Source organism: Sus scrofa, chromosome 18 (genome assembly GCF_000003025.6).
Source record: "Sus scrofa isolate TJ Tabasco breed Duroc chromosome 18, Sscrofa11.1, whole genome shotgun sequence".
Taxonomy (NCBI): domain Eukaryota; kingdom Metazoa; phylum Chordata; class Mammalia; order Artiodactyla; family Suidae; genus Sus; species Sus scrofa.
Window position 1 is genome coordinate 13322312 of NC_010460.4, and position 23804 is coordinate 13346115.

The 23804-nt window shown below is 40.0% G+C and overlaps 1 protein-coding gene across 2 annotated transcripts in view; it reads left to right on the forward strand.

Moving 5' to 3' along the window:
* MTPN (myotrophin) overlaps positions 7738–23804 on the forward strand; it is a 65249-nt gene continuing 49182 nt past the window's right edge. The window contains exon 1 of one of the 2 annotated variants that reach the window (XM_021078487.1): positions 7738–8092. In XM_021078487.1, the coding sequence (XP_020934146.1) occupies positions 8021–8092 (72 nt within the window). In that variant the 5' untranslated portion in view covers positions 7738–8020. 2 annotated transcript variants of the gene reach the window in all.

Here is a 23804-nt window from a genome sequence, read left to right on the forward strand (position 1 = left end):
GCCAGGTCTAGTCCCCTAAGGATCCATTCCAGCAATTGCTGTCACTTGCGGCCGTGTGACATTTGCCTTTTCTATCTTAAATTCAGGACTGCAAAGCTAACACCTCAGAGAGTATTCATCTCAACCTAGGGATGTGCCTAAAAATTCGAGTATTTCCTAAGGTGAGTAGTGCAATCCACAGAGGTATGAATTTTATTAAAAAGGAAAAAAAGCATATTTCCCATGATTATATCTTGTTGATAGCAATATATTTGTTTCTATAAACCAAGGCAGTAGCAATAAATTACCCTCTAATAATGAACTGTAAAAAGTGAAGCATGAATTTCCCATCGTGGCTCAGCAGAAACCAATCTGACTAGCATCCATGAGGATGCAGGTTCGATCTGTGGCCTCACTCAGTGGGTTAAGGATCAGCATTGCCATGAGCTCTGGTGTAGGTCAAAGATGCTGCTCGGATCCTGCATCTCTGTGGCGGTGGCGTAGGCCAGCAGCTACAGCTCTGATTTGACCCCTAGCCTAGGAACCTCCATATGCCATGGGTGCAGCCCTAAAAAGATTAAACAAACAAACAAAAAAAAGTGAAGGAGCACAGGCTTTAAGGCATTAGCCTGCTCTGCCCCCCTTTGCCTAGCAAAGCAATAAAACTATCTTTTTCTCTTAAAAAAAAAAAAAAAAAAAAAAAGAAACATGACTCAGAGCAAAGAAGAAATTCAGACATCTCAGTAAATCTCAGAAACATCTGTAGTAAGTCGGGATCTTCCCTTATTTCTAAACTAAACATCTCTATTTGGTCAAGTTAACTCGTCATCTTCCTAAAATGGTTGAGGCTATTTAAGCTCGGATGACTCGCATTCTAAAAATGAATCTAGATCTTTTGAAGAGGAGGTCCCAAGGCGACTCTAGGGCCATACTTGATGAGCCTAGTTGTGCGCCCCGTCCAAACATCTTGACCTCCCAGATTTATGGCCCTCCCCCCTCATATGCACATACAACCTGGTCTGCATGCTGCCCCTTGGCCCAACTTTGGTCTTAGACTATCAGGCATCACCACCTGCTGCCTGGAACTCAGTGCTAATACCACGCGTGAATCTCAGAGCACTTCATCGGGACCTGGTGAGGAACACGGTTCCTTGAAACCTCATCTTGAAATTGTTTATCTCTGAGGGTCTTAACTCTTCATAACATGAGGTGTGTGATCTAAATGAGAACTTGAGAGAAGCAAGAGAAATGGGAAACTGAATGTCATACACATCAGACTTTCTGTGTGATATTAGCACCATTTTAGCACTGCACTGCCCTTACCCCATTGGAAAAGTTTGCAGGTAATAGTCTATGGGTCGGACTTGCCTTTCCTCCCAAGAAAGTCTCTGTAACACATCCAGCAAGTCCATGTTATTATCAGGACTTGCCCTGACTCTTCACTCACACATGCCTAGTAGCTGAGCCCACTCAATCCCTGATTCTGTCTTGGCCTTTGCAGTTGCTGTTCTTTCTGCCTAGAAAGCTCTCCCTGTAGAAGCCTGAGAGGCTCATTCTATCTTCGCTCTAATATTCTGCTCTCAAAGAGGCTGGCTTTCACCACCCTGTCTGGTTAATGTTGTCCCCTTCCAACAACATTTACTATTACAAAACCCTTCTTTAGACTCTTCATAGCACAAAATATTACCTAAATTATCATACTAACTTACTTGTTTATTATCTATCTCCCCCACTAGATATTTATTTCCATGAGAATAGGGATCTTGCATATTTTAGCCACCACTTTCTCCTCAATTCCCCAGTGTCAGGCACTGAATAAATATGTATTGAATTAATTATTTGTCGCAAATTCATACGATGTTTGACTCTCAGGTAGAGCTTTGTCCACCTCATTACTCTTTCGTGTCGCCTCACTTTATACAATTTTTATCCCAATGACTTGCAACTCCTTTAATGGAATTGGACATAAGTTCTTCTCCACCTAGATATATCACTCAGTAAACATAATTTCAGTTTTCTGATTCTTAAATTCATATTTGTTGATAGAAAACTTAGAAAATATAGGAAAGTATAAGGAAGAACAAGAAATCAACCATCGCTCCGTAACTCAGAGAATGCCTGTTACGATAATAAATTAGCATGGGCACCATGGAAAAAAAGATGGGGGTTCCTCAGAAAATTAAAAATAGAACTATGTCATGATCCAGCAATTCTACTTCTGGAAATATCCGAAGGAAATGTAAACAGGAGGTCAAAGAGATACTTGCACTCTCATGTTCGCTGCAGCATTACTTACAACAGCCAAGACACAGAAACAACCTAAGTGTCCAGGGACAGATGAATGCATAAAGGAAACGTGCTATATATACATATATATACGTATGTGTGTGTGTGTGTGTGTGTGTGTATATATGTATATATACGATGGGCCATAAAAAAGAAGAAAATTCTATCATTCGTGACAACATGGGTGAACCCTGGTGGCATTATGCTAAGTGAAATAAGTCAGACAAAAACAGACAAACACTGTATGATCTCATTTATAATTGGCATCAAAAAAGCCCAGCTTCCAGAAACCCAGAGTAGATTGGTGGTTACTGGGCTTCGAGGTGGGGGAAATGGGTGAAGGTGGTCAAAGGGCACAAAATTTCAGTTACAAGATGAATTCGTTCTGAGGAATGTGATGTACAGCATAGTGATTATATTTAACGAATACCGTATTGTACACCTGAAAGATGCTGAAAGAGTAAAGCTTCAAAGTTCTCACCAAAAAAAGAAAAAAGGTAACTACGAGGTGATGATCTGTGAACTAACAGTCCTTGCTGAGGTAACAGTTTAGCAATATGTGCATATAGCACATCGTCACGTTGTACACCTTGCACTGACACAGTGTTAGATGTCAATCACACCACAGTAAAGCTGGGAAAAAAAGCAAATAAAAACTTGCCTGGGGAGTTCCCCTAATGGCACAGCGGTTAACGAATCCGACTAGGAACCATGAGGTTGCGGGTTCGATCCCTGGCCAAGCTCAGTGGATTAAGGATCCAGCGTTGCCGTGAGCTGTGGTGTAGATCACAGATGCGGCTTGGATCCCGCATTGCTGTGGTTCTGGCGTAGGCCAGTGGCTATGGCTCCGATTCGACCCACATGCCTCAGGAGTTGCCCTAGAAAAGGCAAAAAGTCAAAAAACAAAACAAAACAAAAAACAAAAAACCAAAAAAACTTGCCCGCTCTGCAACACAAGAAATAGTTACCAAAACATGTCACCAGCTTTTCATTTTCCAGGCTCTTCCGCTAGAGCTACAAGCTTACAGGGTACATGATCTGCCTTCCAGGCAGCCCCATGCGATCACGATCACGGGAGATTGTTTTGCTGAACGTTTCACTCCTGTGAATATGAATCACCGTCCACATGGCTTCTGATATCATTTCGTTTGTTGTGTACTACCTGGCCCCTAAACCAACGCCGTCTATTTAAGGGAGCTCACTTCTGACAATAATGTCTGTGTCAGTCGAGATTGTGCAAGATTGCTCAGTGTTCCTGCAATAATCAACACAATCTCAGTGGCTGGAAACAACAAACGATTAATTATTATTTTACTATCTAGCCATAATGGCTTGGCAGGGGAGTTCTGCTCACTGCAGTCACACAGGACCCCAGACTGACTGCAGCCACTGTTTTGAATGTTGCTCTTTGCTCTGGGACAGGGAATAAAGAACTCCGGAGGGTCTTGCGTTGGCAAGCCTGGAAGTGACTCATATTACTTCTGCTCATAACTAATAGGCCAAAATTAGTTACATGACATTATCCAACCACAAGGAAGCCAGGAAGAGCAATTCTCTCTTGTACCTAGGATGGCAGACAAAAGGAAATACTTGTTGAATAGGTAAGTTAAAAAAAAATAATGGTTAAAAAATGAAAATATTTGTGATAAATGAACTGAAAGAGGTTAAAAAAAAAAGTGGGCTATATGGTAGCTATGACTGAGCGACCTATTTAAAGTGGATGGTTGGGGAGGCCTCTCTGAGGAGGTAACATCTGCACTGAGACCTCAGGAGTGAGCACAAATTAAAAGAACATTCCATGAAGCAACAAGCATAATCCCCTAGGGAGGATTAAGCTTAGTTTTCTCTGAAACTGACAGAAGATGACGTGTATGAGAAATAAAGAAGTAACGGGTTGGGAGGGGAGTGTCATGAAAGGGAGAGACCCTCAGGCTCAGAATAGAGAGGGCCCTGAGGAGAAAACAGAATTTTATCCCAAATGCAGTAGAAAGCTATCGAAAGGTCTTAAGATGGAGTTCCTGTAGTGGCTCAGTGGTTAACGGATCTGACGAGCATCCATGAGGATGCAGGTTCAATCCTTGGCCTTGCTCAGGGGGTTAAGGATCTGGCGTTGCCAGGAGCTGTGGTGTAGGTTGCAGATGCGGCTTGGATCCTAGGTTGCTGTGGCTCCTATTTGACCCCAAGCCTGGGAATCTCCATGTCCCAAAGGAGTGCCCCCCCACACACAAAAAGTCTTAAGAAATGCATATTTGGGGATTTCCCATTGTGGCTCAATAGAAACAAATCCAAATAGTACACATGAGGATGCGGGTTCGATCCCTGGCCTTACTCAGTGGGTTAAGGATCAGGCATTGCCGTGTGCTGTGGTATAGGTCGGAGATGTAGCTTGGATCTAGAGTTGCTGTGGCTGTGGTATAGGCTGGCAGCTGCAGCTCCCATTTGACCCCTAGCCTGGGAACTTCCATATGCAGCAGGTGCCGCCCTAAAAAGCCAAAACAAAACAAAACAAAACAAAACAAAAAAACCCATGTTTGATTTATGTTTAAAAAGGTAACTGGAGTTCCTGTCGTGGTGCAGTGGTTAGCGAATCCGACTACGAACCATGAGGTTGCGGGTTCGATCCCTGCCCTTGCTCAGTGGTTTAAGGATCAGACATTGCCATGAGCTCTGGTGTAGATCGCAGACTCGGCTTGGATCCCGCGTTGCTGTGGCTCTGGCGTAGGCTGGCCGCAAAAGCTCCAATTCGACCCCTGGCCTGGGAATCTCCATATGCCATGGGAGCGGCCCAAGAAATGGCAAAAAGACAAAAAAATAAAATAAATAAATAAATAAAAAGGTAACTGTCTATGTGGGGGATTACTTGGAAAAGGGTAAGTGTGAAAAGGGGGCGGCTAGCTGAAAGGCTGTTGTAGCAGGGCAGAAATGACAGAGCTGGGAAGGGTCTTAGGGGAGTCAGCAGGGAAGATGACAGGAAGTGAACAATTTAATATATATTTTGAAGGACTTACTGACTGATCGAATAAGAGGTTGGGAGCTGTAGGAGTTATTTATGACTCCCATTGTCAAAGACGAACAAAGCAGGACACTAGTTAAAGTGGTAAGGAGAGAATTTCAGCAGTAATAACTACAGCTATAGGGAAAAAAAGGTCCAGTGTGAACTGAACTTCCATTTGTGCAGAGATGAATAGGTGTTTGAAACGGAGAATGAGGGAGTGGAGTGGAGTAGGGGCTTAGTGTCAGGGAAGTAAAAAATTACAGCAGACTAGTCCATATAAATGCAATTAGGCCAGCTGTGTCTGCTAGTGGCAATCATCGAAGTCAGGATTCCACCCTCCTACAGAGACCGAGAGAGGGAGGGCCTGTCCTCAGGTGCTGACTGGACCAAACAGGAGCCTTGGCAGCCCTGACTTTTCTCCTGCAAGCACGTTAAGGTGGCCTGGGGTCATTTTAGGCTGTGGCCTTAAACTGTTAGGAACTGTGTTCGTGTTGTTCAAGTCTTACTAGATGAAGGTTGAGGGAGGCCTAGTTAAAAGAAAGCTAAACATTTTCTCAAAATTTAAAAAAAAAAGGAGTTCCTGTTGCGGTGCAGTGGAAACAAATCTGACTATTAACCATGAGGTTGCAGGTTCGATCTTTGACCTCCATCGGTGGGGTAAGGATCCAGCATTGCCATGCACTGTGGTGGAGGTGGAAGATGCGGCTCAGATCCTGCATTGCTGTGGCTGTGGTGTAGGCTGGCAGCTGCAGCTCCTATTAGACCCCTAGCCTGGGAACCTTCGTATGCTGCAGATGTGGCCCTAAAAAGGAAATAATAATAATAATAATAATAATAATAATAATAATAATAATAACAGGAGCCTGGTTAGAGTTTGTTCAAGGAGAGAATCTTTGTTACCATGTTTCTGGTTTTAGGGACAGGGTGGGTGGTGATGTCATCCACAGAGAAGGCGTGGTCTAGGGGACAACTAGGTTTAGTATCCAGAGGAGACCAAATTCTATTTTGGACATGTTAAATGTGAGACATTCAAATGGGTAAGAAGTTAAATATAAGAATGGGTCACATAAGAGAAGTCTGGGCTAGAGATATAAATCCAGAGCTGTCACCAGGATGTAACTCAAAGATCACATAGGTGAGTCAGAAAAGAGATAGGAACTCCAAGATTTACCCAAGAAATTCTTCCTTGGGACTTGTTTCTTGGGATGTATCGTCTTTAGGTATGTAGAGTCGTGTTTCTAGTTGTCAGAAAGTAAAATTAACAGGATAACAATCAAGGTAGTATTAAATATTTGGCAGTTCTTTTGATTTGAATCCTATCTTTATTTGCTCTTTCTAAATCGTAGCTATATAGATGTATGTATATATATGCATACATTGAACACTATTGTCATATCCATTTAACATAGATGGAAGACTGAACAGAGAAGGGTTAAGTAATTTGCCCGAGGTGACAGAAAATTAATAAGGGCTCAGTCCTGTGTTCAAAGCTAAACATTCTGGTTCCAGCCCGTTTTCTGGTTCCTAGATGGCAAGCCTAGTAAAGTAGCTTGGTTTAATTGTTTAGTGGGTCATAAATAATAGACTATATAATATTATAGTTTCAGTAAGAGGTTTTATTGGCTCTCTCTATGTTCATGTATGGATCACCAGGGGTGAGGCACAATTCACCTGGTGGCTGTGCCCCAGGGTAAACTCAAGGAAGAGTAGAACTGGTTTCACTAGCACCGTCCTGAAGCTTCAAAGCATTAAAAACAAAGGAACACAAAACTTCAAAAACACAAATTGCACTGGTCCGTTAAGCTTGCTCTGCCCTATGGCAGCAAACTTAATTCCTAGTCCCTGAAGATCATTTGCTGATCCGGAAGAAAAGCAGTTTTTCCCTCAACAGAATATGATGCGCAGTCCTAACACACTGAAGTTACCTTGTTCTCAGGAGGACTGAAGCGTTCCTTGAGGGCAGGGACGGTTTTATGCCTTTTTTTTTTTTTTTTTAAACTGTATCCTTTATGCCTAGCAGAGTCTGACATGAAGTGGGGGAAGGATCCCAAGGGATCCTTGATATTGGAGGAAAAGAGGGAAGGAGCAGGAAGGGACGGACGGAGAAAGAAGAAAAGGAGGGACGGAGGGGAAGAAAACCGAAGGGAAGGAATTCAAATCAAACATTCCTACGGGACGGGACGCTTTAGAAGGTGAACAAGATGCCCTCCAAGGTTGTGGGTTTGTTTGTTTTTTTTTAAGTTCTTCCCGTTTATGATGCCCAGAAACGTCCCCGTCCGGTCTGCAATGCCTTAACTCTCCCTCTGCTTGCTCTCTGACCCGCTCCTCCGGCCCCCAAGCCCCCGCACACTTCTCGCGGACCGCATTCATCCGCCGGCCCCGACAGCGCGCCTGCGCATCCCGAGCCCTCGGCCGCCGGCCGCCGGGGCGGGGTCGGGAGCCGGCGCTCTGCCGAGGGGAAGAGGAAGAGGAAGTGGGGGGAGGGTCCTAGCTGGGAGTGAACCGGAAGTGCAAACGCTCCGGCTTCTCCTCGGTCAGGCGGAACCTGCTCTGCTGGGCCCGGTGGCCGCAAAAAAACTTTCTTTCTCCCGCCCCAACGGTCACAGCGGCCAACTGCCTCGCCCGCCTGGCGGCCTACCCCGCCTTCTCTCCTCTCCAGCTCCGCGCGGCCCTGTCTCCCTCTGGCCCCGCGGTATCCGCTTGCTGTTGCCACCGCCTCCTCGTCTTCTGCCCGTGCAACCGGCCCGCCCCGCTGCAGTGATGTGCGACAAGGAGTTCATGTGGGCCCTGAAAAACGGGGACCTGGATGAGGTGAAAGACTACGTGGCCAAGGTAAGCAGGCATGAGTGCAGTCGGCGAGAGCACGGAGGCGGGATGGAGAGGAGGCTGAGGAAGCTGCGGGGAGCTGGGGCGGCCGGGGGTGGGGGAGACCTGGGTGGAGGTGACACCAAAGGGAGGGGAGGCAGGGACCGTCTAAACTGAAAGAAGGGTCCACAAACCACGGTCGCGTTCTGTGCCAGGTAACTGCCGTGGGGATGCAGCCGGGCTCTTCTTGCCTCGCTGACCCCTTGGGGGAGGGGAGAAGGGGTGACCCGCTCTTTCAGAGTCACTTGGAAGCCCTGATGATTTGGGTTCGGCCCTCTCCTACGCCTGAGTTACTTAAAATCTTTCTTTGGATGAGGTAATTCTCCATCTTGGACTCGCCGACTGCTGAATGAAGTAACTTAGGTGATGAGGATCAGAGGAACATTTTCTTTGACTTTGGGCCTGTTATGAATATAAAGTAGTCACGGACCGTGAAAAAGAGTACCGAAAATAGCAGTAGTTAAAATTCTGAAACTTGGTCTCACTTCACTGTGAAGTCTTAACTTTGGGTGTGGCCCTTTTCCTCTCCCTCCCTACAACAAATAACTTACTTGCTTCAAGTAGCAAGGTTGTCAGTTAGCACCTGGGAGTGTTTAAGATATCTTGAGTCGTTTTCAAACAAGCATATTAACTGAGTTACTCCATCTTCCTCCTCGATTCCACCTGAAATGCTTACACGCGTAGTAAATAGCAAGGCAGTTTATTCACAGAGTATTGAGGGGTAAAATCATGATGAAAGGGAATCTCAAACCTAAGCTCAAATGTGATGGAGTGGTAAGCTTAAAACTCCAAGCTGGCCTGCTTTTGGACCCTGAAACTGTGCCATTTGTAATTATGAGAGAACTTACATGTGATTTTAAAACGATGATGATCTAAAAAGAAATCTTCCAAAACAAAGGTATGACTTTATGACTTAAGTATGGAGCACATCTTGCATCCAAAAAAGTATAGCTTTCTGACTTGATCATGGAGGGCATCTTGCTCACTTTCTGAAAGTGTGAGGACCTGATCCAGATTTTAAAAGATATGATCACTGGTATGGCTCTGTGTTTTTGCTTCAGAGATCTGTGTTAGGAAGCAAGTAAGCAGAAGCAGAGTTTCTTAAAACTTAAAGGATTGTGCAAGGCAAGCTACAGATAGTTTCTATTCTGTTTAATACAATTACAGTTTAGACTTTTTGCATACAGGTTATCTGCTTAGTTATTTGTGACACACTGTTGACTGCCTTCTTAGCTAGTGGCATTCTGAAACCCAGACTCGCTGGATGTTTCAGTGTAACATGAAAGGAAAGAAGTTGACGAGGAACCCTTCAGTTCATGGTACGCTTCCAGTGGTGGGACACTGCAGTGCTCTGGAAGGGAGTAGGCTTTTGTTTTTCTGTTAATGGTGGAACCTAGGTTGTTAAATATTCTTGGATTACGAGAAGTTGGTAAGTACCATCCTAACTTGCAGCTACAAAATGACACAATTTCTGTAGTGTCTTCCTGTTACTGTTTTATACCATTCTTGGTGAAGTTAAGTCCTTTTATTAGTCCCATTTTACAGATAAGATTACTGAGATGCAGGGCACTTAAGAAAAGAAATCCAAAGTTACAGAGATAACACATGATAAAGCCAGAACTAAAGTGTTGACTCCAAAGCTTGGACTCCAAAACTGCTCACAGTCCAAACTGTAATTGTGAAAACTTATACTGTCAAGATTTCTAGTAGGGCAATCCCAAGGTCCACATCCAGGCAGACTACTTATGCAGTTTTCAATCACACAGAAACATTTTTGTGAAAAATATGTGCCAGTAACAATGGATTAATTTATTTTCAGTTAGTTTTTAAATTAGGTCATTCTCTTCAGTTTGATTTTGATTTTACTACCATACCGCCTATTCTCATTAACAAAAAAGATGTGCATGAGAGAGAAGGATGGACAAAGGAAAAGGAAGTAGTAGGAAGAACAAGTTTATCCAAAAAGGTTTGACTACAAAGTGATCCTATGAACAGACCACTGAGCTTTTTCCTCAGCTTATTGAGTATCTTGAGTCTCTTAACATATCTTTTGCTTTGTTAATGAAAAATAACAAAACAACCAAAATTAGTGCTCCTTTTTTTTTTCCTGCCTCAGTACTCCCTTCCTGTGCCTTTTCACTTTCTCAGTCCTCAAACATGCTCAGTCGCCATGTTTTCTGCTTATTCATCACCAGTTTATGAATGAATATCAGTATTATTTTCTAAATTTATACAACGCGTGTACCAAGAAAGTACATAAGCATTTAGAATTGTCTGGTTTTCCTTCTAAGGGATGAGAGTCTTTAAAACACTCTCCTCAGTATTCCTATGAAGATCTCTCACATTGTTAACGTCTAAGAGTGGACCTCTAGGTGAAACATTTTAGTATTTTCCTTTTTAAAATTACTATTTTTCAAAATCATTATTAGTACTTTTCTACCTACTTGTGACTGCTCTGCAGACATCCGAAGTATGGACAGACATAACTTGTTGATTTGGAGTGAGTTCTTAAATTCTGAAAAATAAGTTCAGAGTTCCCAAACCATTGAAAAATGTTTCCTAAATGGAAAAAGCAGCATGTAAATAACAATTTAGATTGCTCCATATTAGATGTACATCTGTATTATTAAAGCAATATCTGAACAGTTTTTGGCTGACCTAAAGACCTTATTTACTCAATTCATCCATTTTTACTGGGCATCTTTCAGGCCCCCAGCACTTGGCTAGGCCTGGCACCATAGTGAAGAAGTTGGGCATAATTAAGGCTCAGAAAACGTAAACATCTGTATTCAGCAGATCTCTGTGGAGGAGTTAACATATTTTTAAAGTAACATGCAAATAATAAGTAACGTCTCACTTAAGCAGTTTGTCCAATTGGAAAACAAGTGAAAGCCACAAAGATATTCATGAGTAGTGATAGTAGATATTCATATCTCCATTTTCAATCTGTATCATTCCTCTAGGTACCTTATTTTTCCCTTTGTCTTCCATTTCTGCCTTTATGTTAATTTCTTTCATGGGGTTAATTCAGCCCTCACTTGAGCTCCTAGCTGCCTAATGGATAGCTTCATTCAGATAAATTCCAAATTCAGCTCACATGTTTTCACGACTGTTTATATTTCTGTTGTCTCCATTTTGACTAATGACATCGTGACCCAAACATTTGTCCAAACTGGAAATTGGGGAATCTCTCCCCACATTTCTGAGTTTTATCACGACTACCTTTCTTTTTTTTTTTTTTTTTTTTTGGTCTTTTTTGTTGTTGCTATTTCTTGGGCCTCTCCCTCGGCATATGGAGGTTCCCAGGCTAGGGGTTGAATCGGAGCTGTAGCCTCCGGCCTACGCCAGAGCCACAGCAACGGGATCCGAGCCGCGTCTGCAACCTACACCACAGCTCACGGCAACGCCGGATTGTTAACCCACTGAGCAAGGGCAGGGACCGAACCCGCAACCTCATGGTTCCTAGTCGGATTGTTAACCACTGCGCCACAACAGGAACTCCACGACTACCTTTAAGTCTCTCTCATCCATTCCTTCCTTTCCATTCTTATCATCACTGTAGTTACTGCTTCTTAATTGCCTGGACTGTGTTTTCCTTGACCGTAGTTTTCTTCTCCTTCCTGGTTATCTTGCATATCTCAGCTGGAGGAATTTCTCTCTAATATGAATCTGAACATCTTATCTTTTTCAGCCAACCTCCTTCACTGCCCTTAAAATACTTTTGTGATTCCTCATTATTTATTTTAAAAAGGGCTAATTCCTCCTTGGTTTGGAATACTAGATCCTGAAGGTCTGACCTCTGCGTGCCTTTCTAAATGTGCCTCTCTGCAGGTCCTCTCTGCTCCAGAACCTCCCAGGCTGCTTCTTCCTTGTATATCTTCAAAGGGGTTGTTCTGTCCTCCTTGACCAAGACAGTCCACCACAGTCCCTCACTCCCAGCCCGATGAGCTCTTCATCCTCTTCGCCTAAATAGCCCCTCTTCTGGAAAAGCATTTGACTTCACATGGAGTGCTGCTGCTTTTACTCTTTCACTTATCAAATGGCTGTGGTTTTGTTTATGTGTCTGTCTTTAATTAGGCTGTGAGCCTCTGGAGGATAGACACTATATCCTTTTTCAACTTTGTATCTCCAGTTTCATGCCAAGGATTGTCACACATTAAAAACGTATGTTCCAACTTAAGAAACTCTTTTTACCCTTCACTACAGTTCCAGCATCCTGCGTGAGTTATGTAATAGTAATTACCATTGACAGGATGACTTATATTGCTAGGTGCTACAAAGCACCCTGTAGGATTTTTAACTAAATTTTCATTTGCTTTTTACCACAGCATTTCAATATATGTAAAAGTATTCCTATTTTAAAGATGAAGAAATTGAAGCTTAGGAAAGTTAAGTAATTTAACAAGATCACAATATAAGTGGCACAACTGAGGAATTCCCTTCATAGCGCAGCAGAAAGGAATCTGGCTAGTATCCATGAGGATGCAGATTCGATCCCTGGCCTCGCTCAGTGCGTTAAGGATCTGGCATTGCCATGAGCTGTGGTGTAGGTAGAAGACTGGCTTGGATCTGGCATTGCTGTGACTGTGGTGTAGGCCGGTAGCTGTAGGTCCAATTCGACCCCTAGTCTGGGAACCTCCACATGCCATGGGTGCATCCTAAAAAGCAAAAGAAAAAAGAAAAGAAGCAGCACAACTGAGATTTAAACCCAGAACTGTCTAGCTTTACAGCATATATTATATATATATGTATATATATATTAAACACCATGTTAATCTTCCTTGAGATGGTTATCTGGCTTCTTAGCGCACAGTAACTTAGCAGAGCACAGTAAGAAAATGAGAAAGGGGCTTGCAAGAGGCAAGCACAAATTATCCCCGACTGTGAATAAAGACATGATAAAATGACTGTAATTTTCTAAAAATTTAACTGTTTAACTTAAAATTGTTGTGTTTGGAAATAATTAACATTGGAGACAGCATCTCTAAACTTTTAGTCTTGTGGGGGCTGTCTTTGCTCAAGGTCTGTTTCTAAAGAAACTGATTAATAGTTTGTGGAAACTTTTGTATGTATAGGCACACATAATTGTACAATTTATATTGATAATTATGGTCCTATATAGTATAGAAAAAGTTAAATCGTGTCTGTTTGCCTTAAGAAGAAACAAAAATTCACAAGTATTGAAATTTCTATTTAGAATGGTTTAAACATGTATCGTACTTTTTTCAAAAAATATATTCTTAAAACTTATGTATTCTTAAAACTATTCAAAAAATATATTCTTAAAACTTTATGTATTTGTGATGTTCAAGTATAATTTCATTTGCTTATCCCATCAACCCCTGAACATAGTTAATAATTTTAGCTATTTTTAATCCATTTGTAGAGATTTTAGAGATGAAGAACCAGAGGCAAGGATTAAATAACTTGCCCAAGGTCACAAGCTCTTGAGTAATGAAGCTGAGAATGAACTCAGTCTCTCTGACTTCAAAGCACTTTGCTATCTACGTCAGCATACCATTGACTTTCATTTCTCAATAATGCTAGATAACTCAGGTTACTATGTTATTGAGTATTTAAATATTAAAAATAACCACAGCTGGATGGTAATTATCCATTGAAACCACTTTTAGAGGTGAACTTTGTGTTTAGCTTTGATGATCCAACTCTCTTAGAGTTGAATGCTTGTGAGCTGTGTTGGTAAGAAGTACCTTAAAGTCTCCAGCAGGTCTGATGTATGTAGTCTCTTGTTTACATGCGCCTCTGTTCCACTTGCTGTGAAACACTATACATCAGGGCTCTAACTCCACTTTCTCTGTGGTTTCCCTTCCCTCTCCAGCCCCCATTCTAATTTCCTGCCTTTGACACTCTGTTAGGTTTGAAAAGCAGCAATTGTTCACCTTGTGAGGGAAAAGGATCTCTTGAACCTGAGAAAAAGTATCAACTCTAATCTTTAGAAATTGCATGCCTTATTGGGATCACTTTTCACTTTCCTAATAAAATGGGCGGTTGAAAAGAGGTCGTGTAAGATAGAGGTACCCTCAGTAGAGAAAGTTTAATACAGATACATTGGAAGATGAATGTTCACTCAGATGTCCGTCAGTAATAGGTAGTGTTTTGCTTTGGGATTTTTTTTTTTTTTTCTTTTTAGGGCCACACCCACAGCTTATGGGAAGTTCCCAGGGTAGGGGTCGAATTGGAGCTACAGTGCCAACCACGCCACAGCCATAGTAACGCAGATCCCAGCTGCATCTGTGACCTACACCACAGCTCAGGGCAATGCTGGATCCTTAACCCAACTGAGCAGAGCCAGGGAACGAACCCTTGTCAGATTTGTTACTGCTGAGCCACGAGGAACTCCTGCTTTAAGATTTTAAACATCAACTAGTGCAGATCAATTAAAGTGTAATGAATTAAAGCTGATTTAAATTTAAAACTAATACATGCTTAATATTTAAGAGATACAGCTGTATTGAATAGAATAACATGACGCAAAGTGCCCCATTGCTCATTGTCCCTACCCAAGTGGTTTCTTTAAAATGTAGATTTTATTAGGTATTTTTAAGACAAAAGTATAAAAAAGACAAAAAAGTGCCCTATAATTTTTACTATCTAGATAATGCCTGGTAACTTTAAAAGGTGAAATTAATTCAGGTACAGATTAGAAAATGCGATACCTGTGGCTCTCTGCCCCAGTTCCCGTGAAAAAAATTAGCCATTCTTAACGGGTTCACATAATTAATTCCAGAAAAAACAGTGGAAAACGTATTTACTCACCCATTTCCCCACTTAAAAAAAATTCTATACACACTTCTGCACTTTGCTTTTTCTTTAATTCCTTAATGATTTATCTTAGGTTCCACACTGAAATTGAGTCATCCCCACCTTTCTGAAGGGGTGCATAGTATTCCATTTTATGGATATATATACCATAATTTATTTAATGCTCCATGATAAACATTTTTTTCTAGCTTATTTTTATAAGTAAACAATGTTATCATATTACCTTTCTATTTATACCTTTACAGCTTTTGAGGCTGTATATGTATTACCCTTCAGATGAATTTTGTCAATTTTGAAACACATCAGTAGTGCTTGAGACTGATCATTCCCTCACAGCACTGCATTTTTGCTATTTGAATAGGTGAGAAATGTGTTGCTTTGATTTGCATTTCTTTAATGAGGAGATCAAACATCAGAACATTATTAGCGTTTGTATTCATTTTCTCAATTTTCCTGTTTATATCTTCTGTTCATTTTTTTATTAGGTAATTGATCTGTTTCATTGATTTGTATGAATCCTATATAAATATTTTGTCATATGTTTTGCAAATATTTTCCGAGTTTGTCTATTGGCTTCATCTTTTTTGTTGTTCTACAATGGTCTTTACTTTTACATGGTTAAATATATCACTTTTTCCCTCCTTTGTGACTTGGATTTTTGTGTCCTGTTTAAAGAGAACTATTTCTGGAGTTCCCGGGTTGGCTCAGTGGTAACGAACCTGACTAGTATCCATGAGGATGCCAGATTGATCCCTGGCCTCGCCCAATGGGTTAAGGATCCCACAGCTTGCAGCGTTGCCACAAGCTGCAGTGTAGTTCGAAGATGTGGCTTGGATCCCACGTGGCTGTGGCTCAGGCCAGCAGCTGCAGCACTGATTTGACCACTAGCCTGGGAACTTCCATATGCCTTGGGTGCAGCCCTGAAAAGACAAAAAAGAGAGAGAGAGAGAGTTGCCATCATGGCGCAGCAGAAACGAATCTGACTAGGAACCATGAGGTTTTGGGTTCGATCCCTGGCCTCGCTCAGTGGGTTAAGGATGCCGCATTACCATGAGCTGTGGTGTAGGTCACAGACTCAGCTGGGATCTGGCATTGCTGTGGCTCTGGTGGAGGCTGGCAGTTACAGCTCCGATAAGACACCTAGCCTGGGAATCTCCATTTGCGACGGGTGCAGCCCTAAAAAGACAAAAAAAAAAAAAAAGAGAGAGAGAGAGAGAGTCCTGTTTCTTCTCTGATTATGAATAAATTTGGTCTTTCATCTATAACTTCTGTTTTTATTTGTTTTTGCATTTTAGGTACTTGATCCTTCTGTTATTTATTTTGAAGTAAGGCAGAAATAGTAACAGTTTGTGGTTTTAGGTGGTTTTTTTTTTTTTTTTAAGTTTCATTTTTGGTCACCCAGAAGCATATGGAGTTCCCAGGCCACTGAGCCCACAGCTGCGGCAATGCCAGATCCTTAACTTATTGTGCCAGGCCAGGGCTCAAACCAAGTCCCAGTGCTCCCAAGACAAGTACTGATCCTGTTGTGCCACAGCAGGAGCTGCTAGTTTGTGTTTTTGTTTTTGTTTTTTTTTTTTGGTCTTTTGTCATTTTAGGGCTGCACCTGTGGCATATGGAAGTTTCCAGGCTAGGGGTTGAATTGGAACTACAGCTGCCAGCCTACACCATAGCCACAGCAATACAGGATCCGAGCTGCATCTGCAACCTACACCACAGCTCACAGCAACGCCGGATCCTTAACCCACTGAGGGAGGCCAGAGATTGAACCAGCAACCTCCTAGTTCCTAGTCGGATTTGTTTCCCTTGTGCCACGATGGGAACTCCTGTGTATTTTTTTTTTTTTTAATGGTTTCCACATCGTTTATTGTAATTGGTCTTTACCTACTAATCTCAACTATTATCTTTATCATAAAGTTCCAATATGTGTTTGGATTTCTTACTCTTTTTTTGTCTTTACTAAATTGTTTTAATGGTATCTTCATCATATGTTTTAGAATGGGATAGAGCCACTTTCTCCCTTAGAGTCTTTTTAGAATTTTTGGAGGAGGGTTCCTTTAAAGATTTTTCCTTTTTTCTGTCATTTTAGGGAAGCAGTGAGCATTTTGGGACCTATTACATTTAACCCATATGTCTTCATAAGCGTATTAAACTTTCTTTTTTCCTGGAACACTGGAATTATGTGCTCAGAAGACATGATGTTTTAGCTTTTAATTCTTTGTGAAGTATCTTAGGAGCATATGGTACAATAGGTCAATATTCTGTGTCAAAGTATTTGAAGCAGTAAAGCTGTGTTTAGGTAATCACATTGCGCTGAATTGATAATTAAGAATTATTTATGATAACATATCAAAGGCCACCTTGCAATGAGAAATATGACTGGAAGTGATTTTTTTTTTTTTTGCAACTTGATTTATTTTTTAGTCCATAAAATATTACAAGGGTGTATAGGACCTGTAATTAGTGAAAGCAATGAGAGAAGAAACAAGAACATCAGAAGCTGACCTAAGAAAATGAAGGAACAAAGAATCACATTACCTTAAAGCTCCACAGACTTGTGCAGTAGTTAATATGCATAAATGTAACCTTGAGCTTCAAGAAGCTTTAAAATTTGATCTACATGTACGTGTATGATATATTTTGAAAAGGTTTCTATTTGAACTTATAAAATAATATTTTGATACTTGGGTTTAAATTCTTGGCCATCTGAAAAATTTAGATATCAAAAAAAAAAAAAAAAAAAAGGAAAGAAACAAAGGTAGCAGCGTTCCCATCATGGCTCAGCAGAAAGAGAATCTGACTACCACTCATGAGGACGCAGTTTTGATCCCTGGCCTCACTCAGTGGGTTAAGGATCCCGTGTTGCCGTGAGCTGTGGTGTAGGTTGCGGACGAGGCTATGAGGACGAGGCTAGGATCTGCCGTTGCTGTGTATGTAGGCTGACGGCTATAGCAACAATTTGACCCCTAGCTGGGAATGTCCATATGCTGCAGGTGCGGCCCTAAAAAGACCAAAAAATAATAATAATAATAAACATTTTACCCATAGCATAATAGAGGCCATAATAGCAGATTCCCTGTCCTTAGGAAATGTGGAATTTCATTATTGGTTTAACTATGATTGAACATACTGACTTTGAAATTGAATCCTCCACCTCTGGCTCTCTTACTAACTGGGTTACTTTGAATGAGTTAACTACTCAGAACTTGAGTTTCTTCACTTGGGAAAAATGGGGATAATGATACCTATTTAATATATGTAAACTGTACCATTTTGGCATATGGTGAATGCTAATAAATGTTAACCATTGTTATTAGTAATAATGGCCATGGATTTGTTAGAAGCAAAACTACTTAAGATCACCTAGTCCGCCTCCCTCATTTTGTAGATGAGGAAAAAATTAGACATCTAAAAGGGCTTGACCCAGATTGTATTGCTAATTAGGATTGGGACTTTAATTCAGTTTTCCTGGTCTGAACAAGTGCCTTTTTCATTAAACTACAGTGTTTTCTAATGAATTACTTTGTACTAGTTCTTACCTTTATTGGAGTATTCTTTTTTGCCCCACCCCATCCGATTGGTAAATTTCTGCTTATTTTTAAAGTTTTTGTTCAGCAAAGCATTTTCCCTGACTGTGCAGAGTTAATACCTTGTTTATGCCAACGTGGTCTCTAATACAGAGCTTTCTTATTGTATCTGCATGAAGTTTCCTAAACCTGAGAGCTATGTGCTCCTGATTTGACCGGCAAGTCCTTAGACTTGAATTTGAAAAACTGAGTGGCTTAAGAAGCTCAAGTCTTATTCTGTGCAATATGTCTTTAAATTTTAAATGTTAAAGAAAAGTTTTACCTTAATGACTGGTTAAAAAAAGAAAGGTGAATGTATGGGAGTGTATCATTTGTTACTATTTAGGTACTTGAATAGTGCCTCTAAAATTGAGAACTGAGTCTGCCCTCTGAAAATATTTCTGCAGATTTTGATTTAAGACACAGTGTTTGTAGATGGGGCATTTGCTTTCTTGGAGGTGGGACTTCCCAGCCTTTGAAGCCCCTACCTGTGTTTGAGGAATTCTCTGCTGTATGTAGTATGATTCTTGGTGAAATGCAGGGCTTGACTCCCACTACACAAAAGCCAAAAAGCACAAATAAATTGCTTTCCCCTGACCAAACTTAGGAAATGGGCTCATACTCCAAACATGGCTAATTGGATGCTTTTATCTGGAGCTGAAACTCAGAACAGTAAATGATGTAGTGCAGCAATAAATCATCCAGTTTCCAAAAAGAGAATTAGTGGTGTGCCCATGGTGGCATCTCTTCTATGCCCAGGTGGTTCATGTCACAGGTTTTGATTTTATTTCTTGCCTTTAAGCCTCCTTGGTTCCTGCCCATCTACTGAGTGTTGTTCTTCAAACTTAATAGCAATTCTGAGAGCTACTTTTAATAACTGTTTAGTGCATTACATTTCTGTTGATCAGTTTGAATTGGTTTCTGTTGCTTGCAGTTAAGAACCCCCATATTAATTTATACCTGCCTGTCTCCCTTGGACTATGAATTTTTTGAGATTAGAAATTACCTTCGTATTCCCAGTGTTTATCACATTGTCTCTTATAGTTCAATTTGAATTGAGTTGGTATCTAGGAACTAGCCCTTTTTTTGTTATTTTCAAAGTTGTTTTATCATGTACATCTTTGAAACAGATGTTCTTAGTATAAATGATGTTCCTTCATTTCCTCACTTAAAAATGGCTCACAGTTTTCAAACTCTTTGTTTTAAAATCAGTGAATTGTCCTTTTTCACACTACTGCAGTAGTTGTGATACAGTAATAGTGACAGCAATTGTATAAATATAAAACCAACTTAAACTTGTAACCTCTCAGAGCCATCATTTTAGAATTTTAATTAAGAATTTTTAAGATCTGGCGTTGCTGTGAGCTGTGGTGTAGGTTGCAGACGTGGCTCAGATCCCATGTTGCTGTGGCTCTGGCGTAGGCCGGACGCTACAGCTCCGATTCGACCCCTAGCCTGGGAACCTCCATGTGCCGCAGGAGCGGCCCAAGAAATAACAAAAAGACAAAAAAAAAAAAAGAATTTTTAAATTCTTAATTTCATTGCAGTATTATTTACAGTAGCCAAGATATGGAAGCAACTTAAGTGTCCATGAATAGGTGAAAGGATAAAGAAGATGTGGTATGTTTATACACAGTGGAATATTACTTAGCCATAAAAGAGAATGAAATCGTGCCATTTGCTACGTGGGAGGGTATGCTAATAAGTAAAATAAGTCAGAGAAAGACAAATACTGTATGATTCCACCTATATGTGGAATCTGAAAGACCAAAATAATTGAACAAACGAAACCGATACAGATGTATAGATACTGAGAACAAACAGGTGGTTGCCAAAGGGAAGGATGATGGGAGGGATGAGTGAAGTAAGAGACTAAGAGTTACAAACTTCCAGTTACAAAATAAATGAGTCACAGGAATGAAATGTACAGTGTGGGGAGTATCATCAGTAATATTGTAATAACTTTGTATGGTGACAGTTGGTAACTAGATTTATTGTGATCATTTTGAAATCTATAGAAATGTCAAATCACTGTGTTATCCATCTGGAACTAACATAGTGGTGTAGGTCATTTTACTTCAGTTAAAAAAATAGGATTGCATATATGAAAAGTGCTTTGAACACAGGCATGTAAAAATATTATTATACACTGAGGAAAACAGTAAAATCTAAATAAGTCTTAATATTCCCTTTACTTGGATATTTAAATGTGTATTAATAATTGCCTTAAAATGACATTTAATCTTAATATAACTTAAATTGTTTAAAAAAAATTTTTTAGACCGCACAGTCTCAGTAAAAGTCTCATTTCCTTGTGAAAAGTAAGAATCATCATTGTTCTTTCATTGGTATTAGTGGATTATTAAAACCTATACTTAATGTTGCATTACTTGTGACAATAAAAACATGTGGACCATTGAACAAATAAAACTGAAAGTTTTCTAGCCTCAAACTAAGTCCCTAGAAAAAAGCCTTATTGTTATTTTAAAGCCCTCTGAAGAAGAAGGATTATACTTTTGTTCTGGTACACCCGAGTTTGACTCCCATTCCTGCCACTTAATAACTTTGACCAAGCTATTTGATTTTATCAGACCACAGCTTTCTCACCTGAAAATAGGGATTATAATAATACCCATATGTTTTAATCCAGAAATTTTATCCAGAAATTTTACCCAGGTTTTAAAAGAGTTAATGTAAAATTTAACAAAGCGCTGTCTAACATGGTCCTATAGAGTAAATATTTGCTATTAGTGTTATTTTTATATAGATCCTTTCATAAGAGGAGGCTTAGGACATCAAGGCGCCCCTATCACTTAGGCTTTATAAGCTATACAGTCTCTCTAACAACTGTTCATCTCTGCTATTGTTCAAAAGCAGCCATAGATGATAGATAAACAATTGAGCACATCACTGTTCCAATAAAACTTTAATTACCAAAATAGGCAGCAGGCTGGGTTTGGCCCATGGGTCATAGTTTGCTCACTCCAGCATAACACTGAAGTTAGAAAACTAGGTTGTCTTAAGAAGTTAAATTTCATTTCTTTCCCTTCAAGTGTTTGAGATCTAATACAATTAAAATACATGACTAAATATAAAATGTAGTGTGGGGATCAGCAGTTCCAAAAATATGATCTTTTTGGTTAAAAGATATTGAACTCTAAGGAAAAAATAAGGCATGGAAAGCCATGGGTAGATAGGGGAAGAGGAGGAGAGGATGAATGAAATTCCCTAGAAGAAAAAGTATAGCATCTCAACAGTAAATTGGAACCTTTAGGCAAGAGGCCTAGAATTATTCTGCAAACTAGGAATCCGTTACTTGTAAACATGCAGACAGGAACTAATTTAGATTCTTAAACTGAAAGAGAATTTTACAAAATGTTTAGGTGTTAAAGGTCATCCTCACCAGAAGCGTGCTGGAATTATTCTCTTTCCAGCCCTAGTGCCAGTCATGTGACCTGGCTGGGTTTCCAGCTCTAGAAGTGAAAGATAAGGCTAGTTAGCACAGTTTTCACTGGTTCATTCACAATTCATTCCGCTAGTATCATTTGAGATGTACGGTGCTGGCCAGTGTATTCAGTAACTCTTCGCAGGATGAGTTTTCTTTGGAAGGTTCAGATAAAAGGAGGGTGTGCAGGACAAACAACAAATAAGATAACTAATTTTATGGGTTCTGAATAAATTATTTCCCTATTTAGTACATGACATATGAATAAAACTTAGAAAACAGCTATACAAATGTGTTAAGAAAACACAACTATGTAAAAAGAACAGAAGCCAAGAAGTCATATTTGGTTGCCATATAGAGGAGAATGAACACTACAGAACATCAGATTCAAGATGGGAGATAATGAGAACAGAATGCCTTCTTTTTGAGTACTTACTCTGTGCCAAGAATGGTCTCACATAATAAACTAATACACATACAGAAATGCATGAAATTTAATTCTAACATCTATGCAGGTAGGCCTTATCTCCGTTTTATAGTTAATGAAATGGAAGTTAAGTAACTTGCCCAGGATCCCTACAACTAATGAATGGAAGGATTAGATTTGATCTGACTTTTTCAAGAAGAGTTTTTTTTTTTTTCCCATCATTTCCATTGAAATGTTTCAGATGTAGGTTGAAAAAAATAGAAAATTAAGTATTACAGTAGATAAAGCATTGAAATTGAATCAGCAAAAGACAGGGGAGAACATACAAGTTTGAACTGATATATAAAAATACATGTTTTTGGGACTTCCTGCTGTGATGTGGTGGGTTAAGGATCTGGTGTTGTCTCTGAAATGGCACAGGTTGCAGCTCAGCTGAGGCATGGGTTCGATCCCTGGCCCAGCACATTGGGTTAAGGATCCAGCATCGCTACAACTGCAGCTCGGATTTGTTCCCTACCCTGGAAACTTCCATATGTTGCAGATGCAGGCCAAAACAAAACAAAACCAAAAAACCCTGTAAGTTTCAGGCAAAACAACTAGATTAGAAATAGAGGGTCTCTACACATCTATTCAAAATTAATAACCCAAATAAGGAGGAAGATGCATCCCAGCTAAAATTATTAACTGTGGTTTGGTTTGTTTTGTTTTGTTTTTTTAGTCTTTATACTTCTCGGCAAAATAAGAACATTAATTTCTAAGGGGGAAAATCATCTTACCTTTAGATTATTTTCTGTGACAGTACTGGGAAACAGTGAAATAAGCAGTTCTGTCAGAACTAAAAGATATGAAAAATTATAGGTTGTCATTCATGTATAATGGAGACAGAAAAACAATCTTAAGAAGATATATGCCCTCTCTTCCCACTCAACAGATTTCTACAGAGATCATGCCTGTAATTTTAGGGACTGAATTTTTCTTTCTCCTTCCCCCTCCCTTTCCTTTTTCCCCTCTCTGTTCCTATCATGGGATTATTTATAGATACAGCCTTTAAGAATATAAACCATTGGATCAGGACACAACATATTTCCTAGGCTATATAAGATTTTTAGGAGCTTAATCCAGTTATAGACCATGAATTAGTTTCTTGAAAATGAAGTTACTCTTTGATCATATTAATGTTTTTTCCACATTGAGATACTGGTATAATGTTGTGGGTGGATTTGCTTAATTTTGGTAGTCTTTCTTCGTATAGAAAAATGTAAATTTCATTAAATTTTTAGTTTTATACCACCAGTAAAAATGTTAATATTTCACTAAAGTCTAACTTCTGACTAATTGCTTCTTAAAAACCTTCCAAAGAAGAGAAGTGTGCTTTTAAAAAGTAAATTGGCTGTATAAAACTAATTTAAATGCCTGAAGTAGTCATTTTGAAAGAAAAAAAACTTAAAAATTCTATATCGA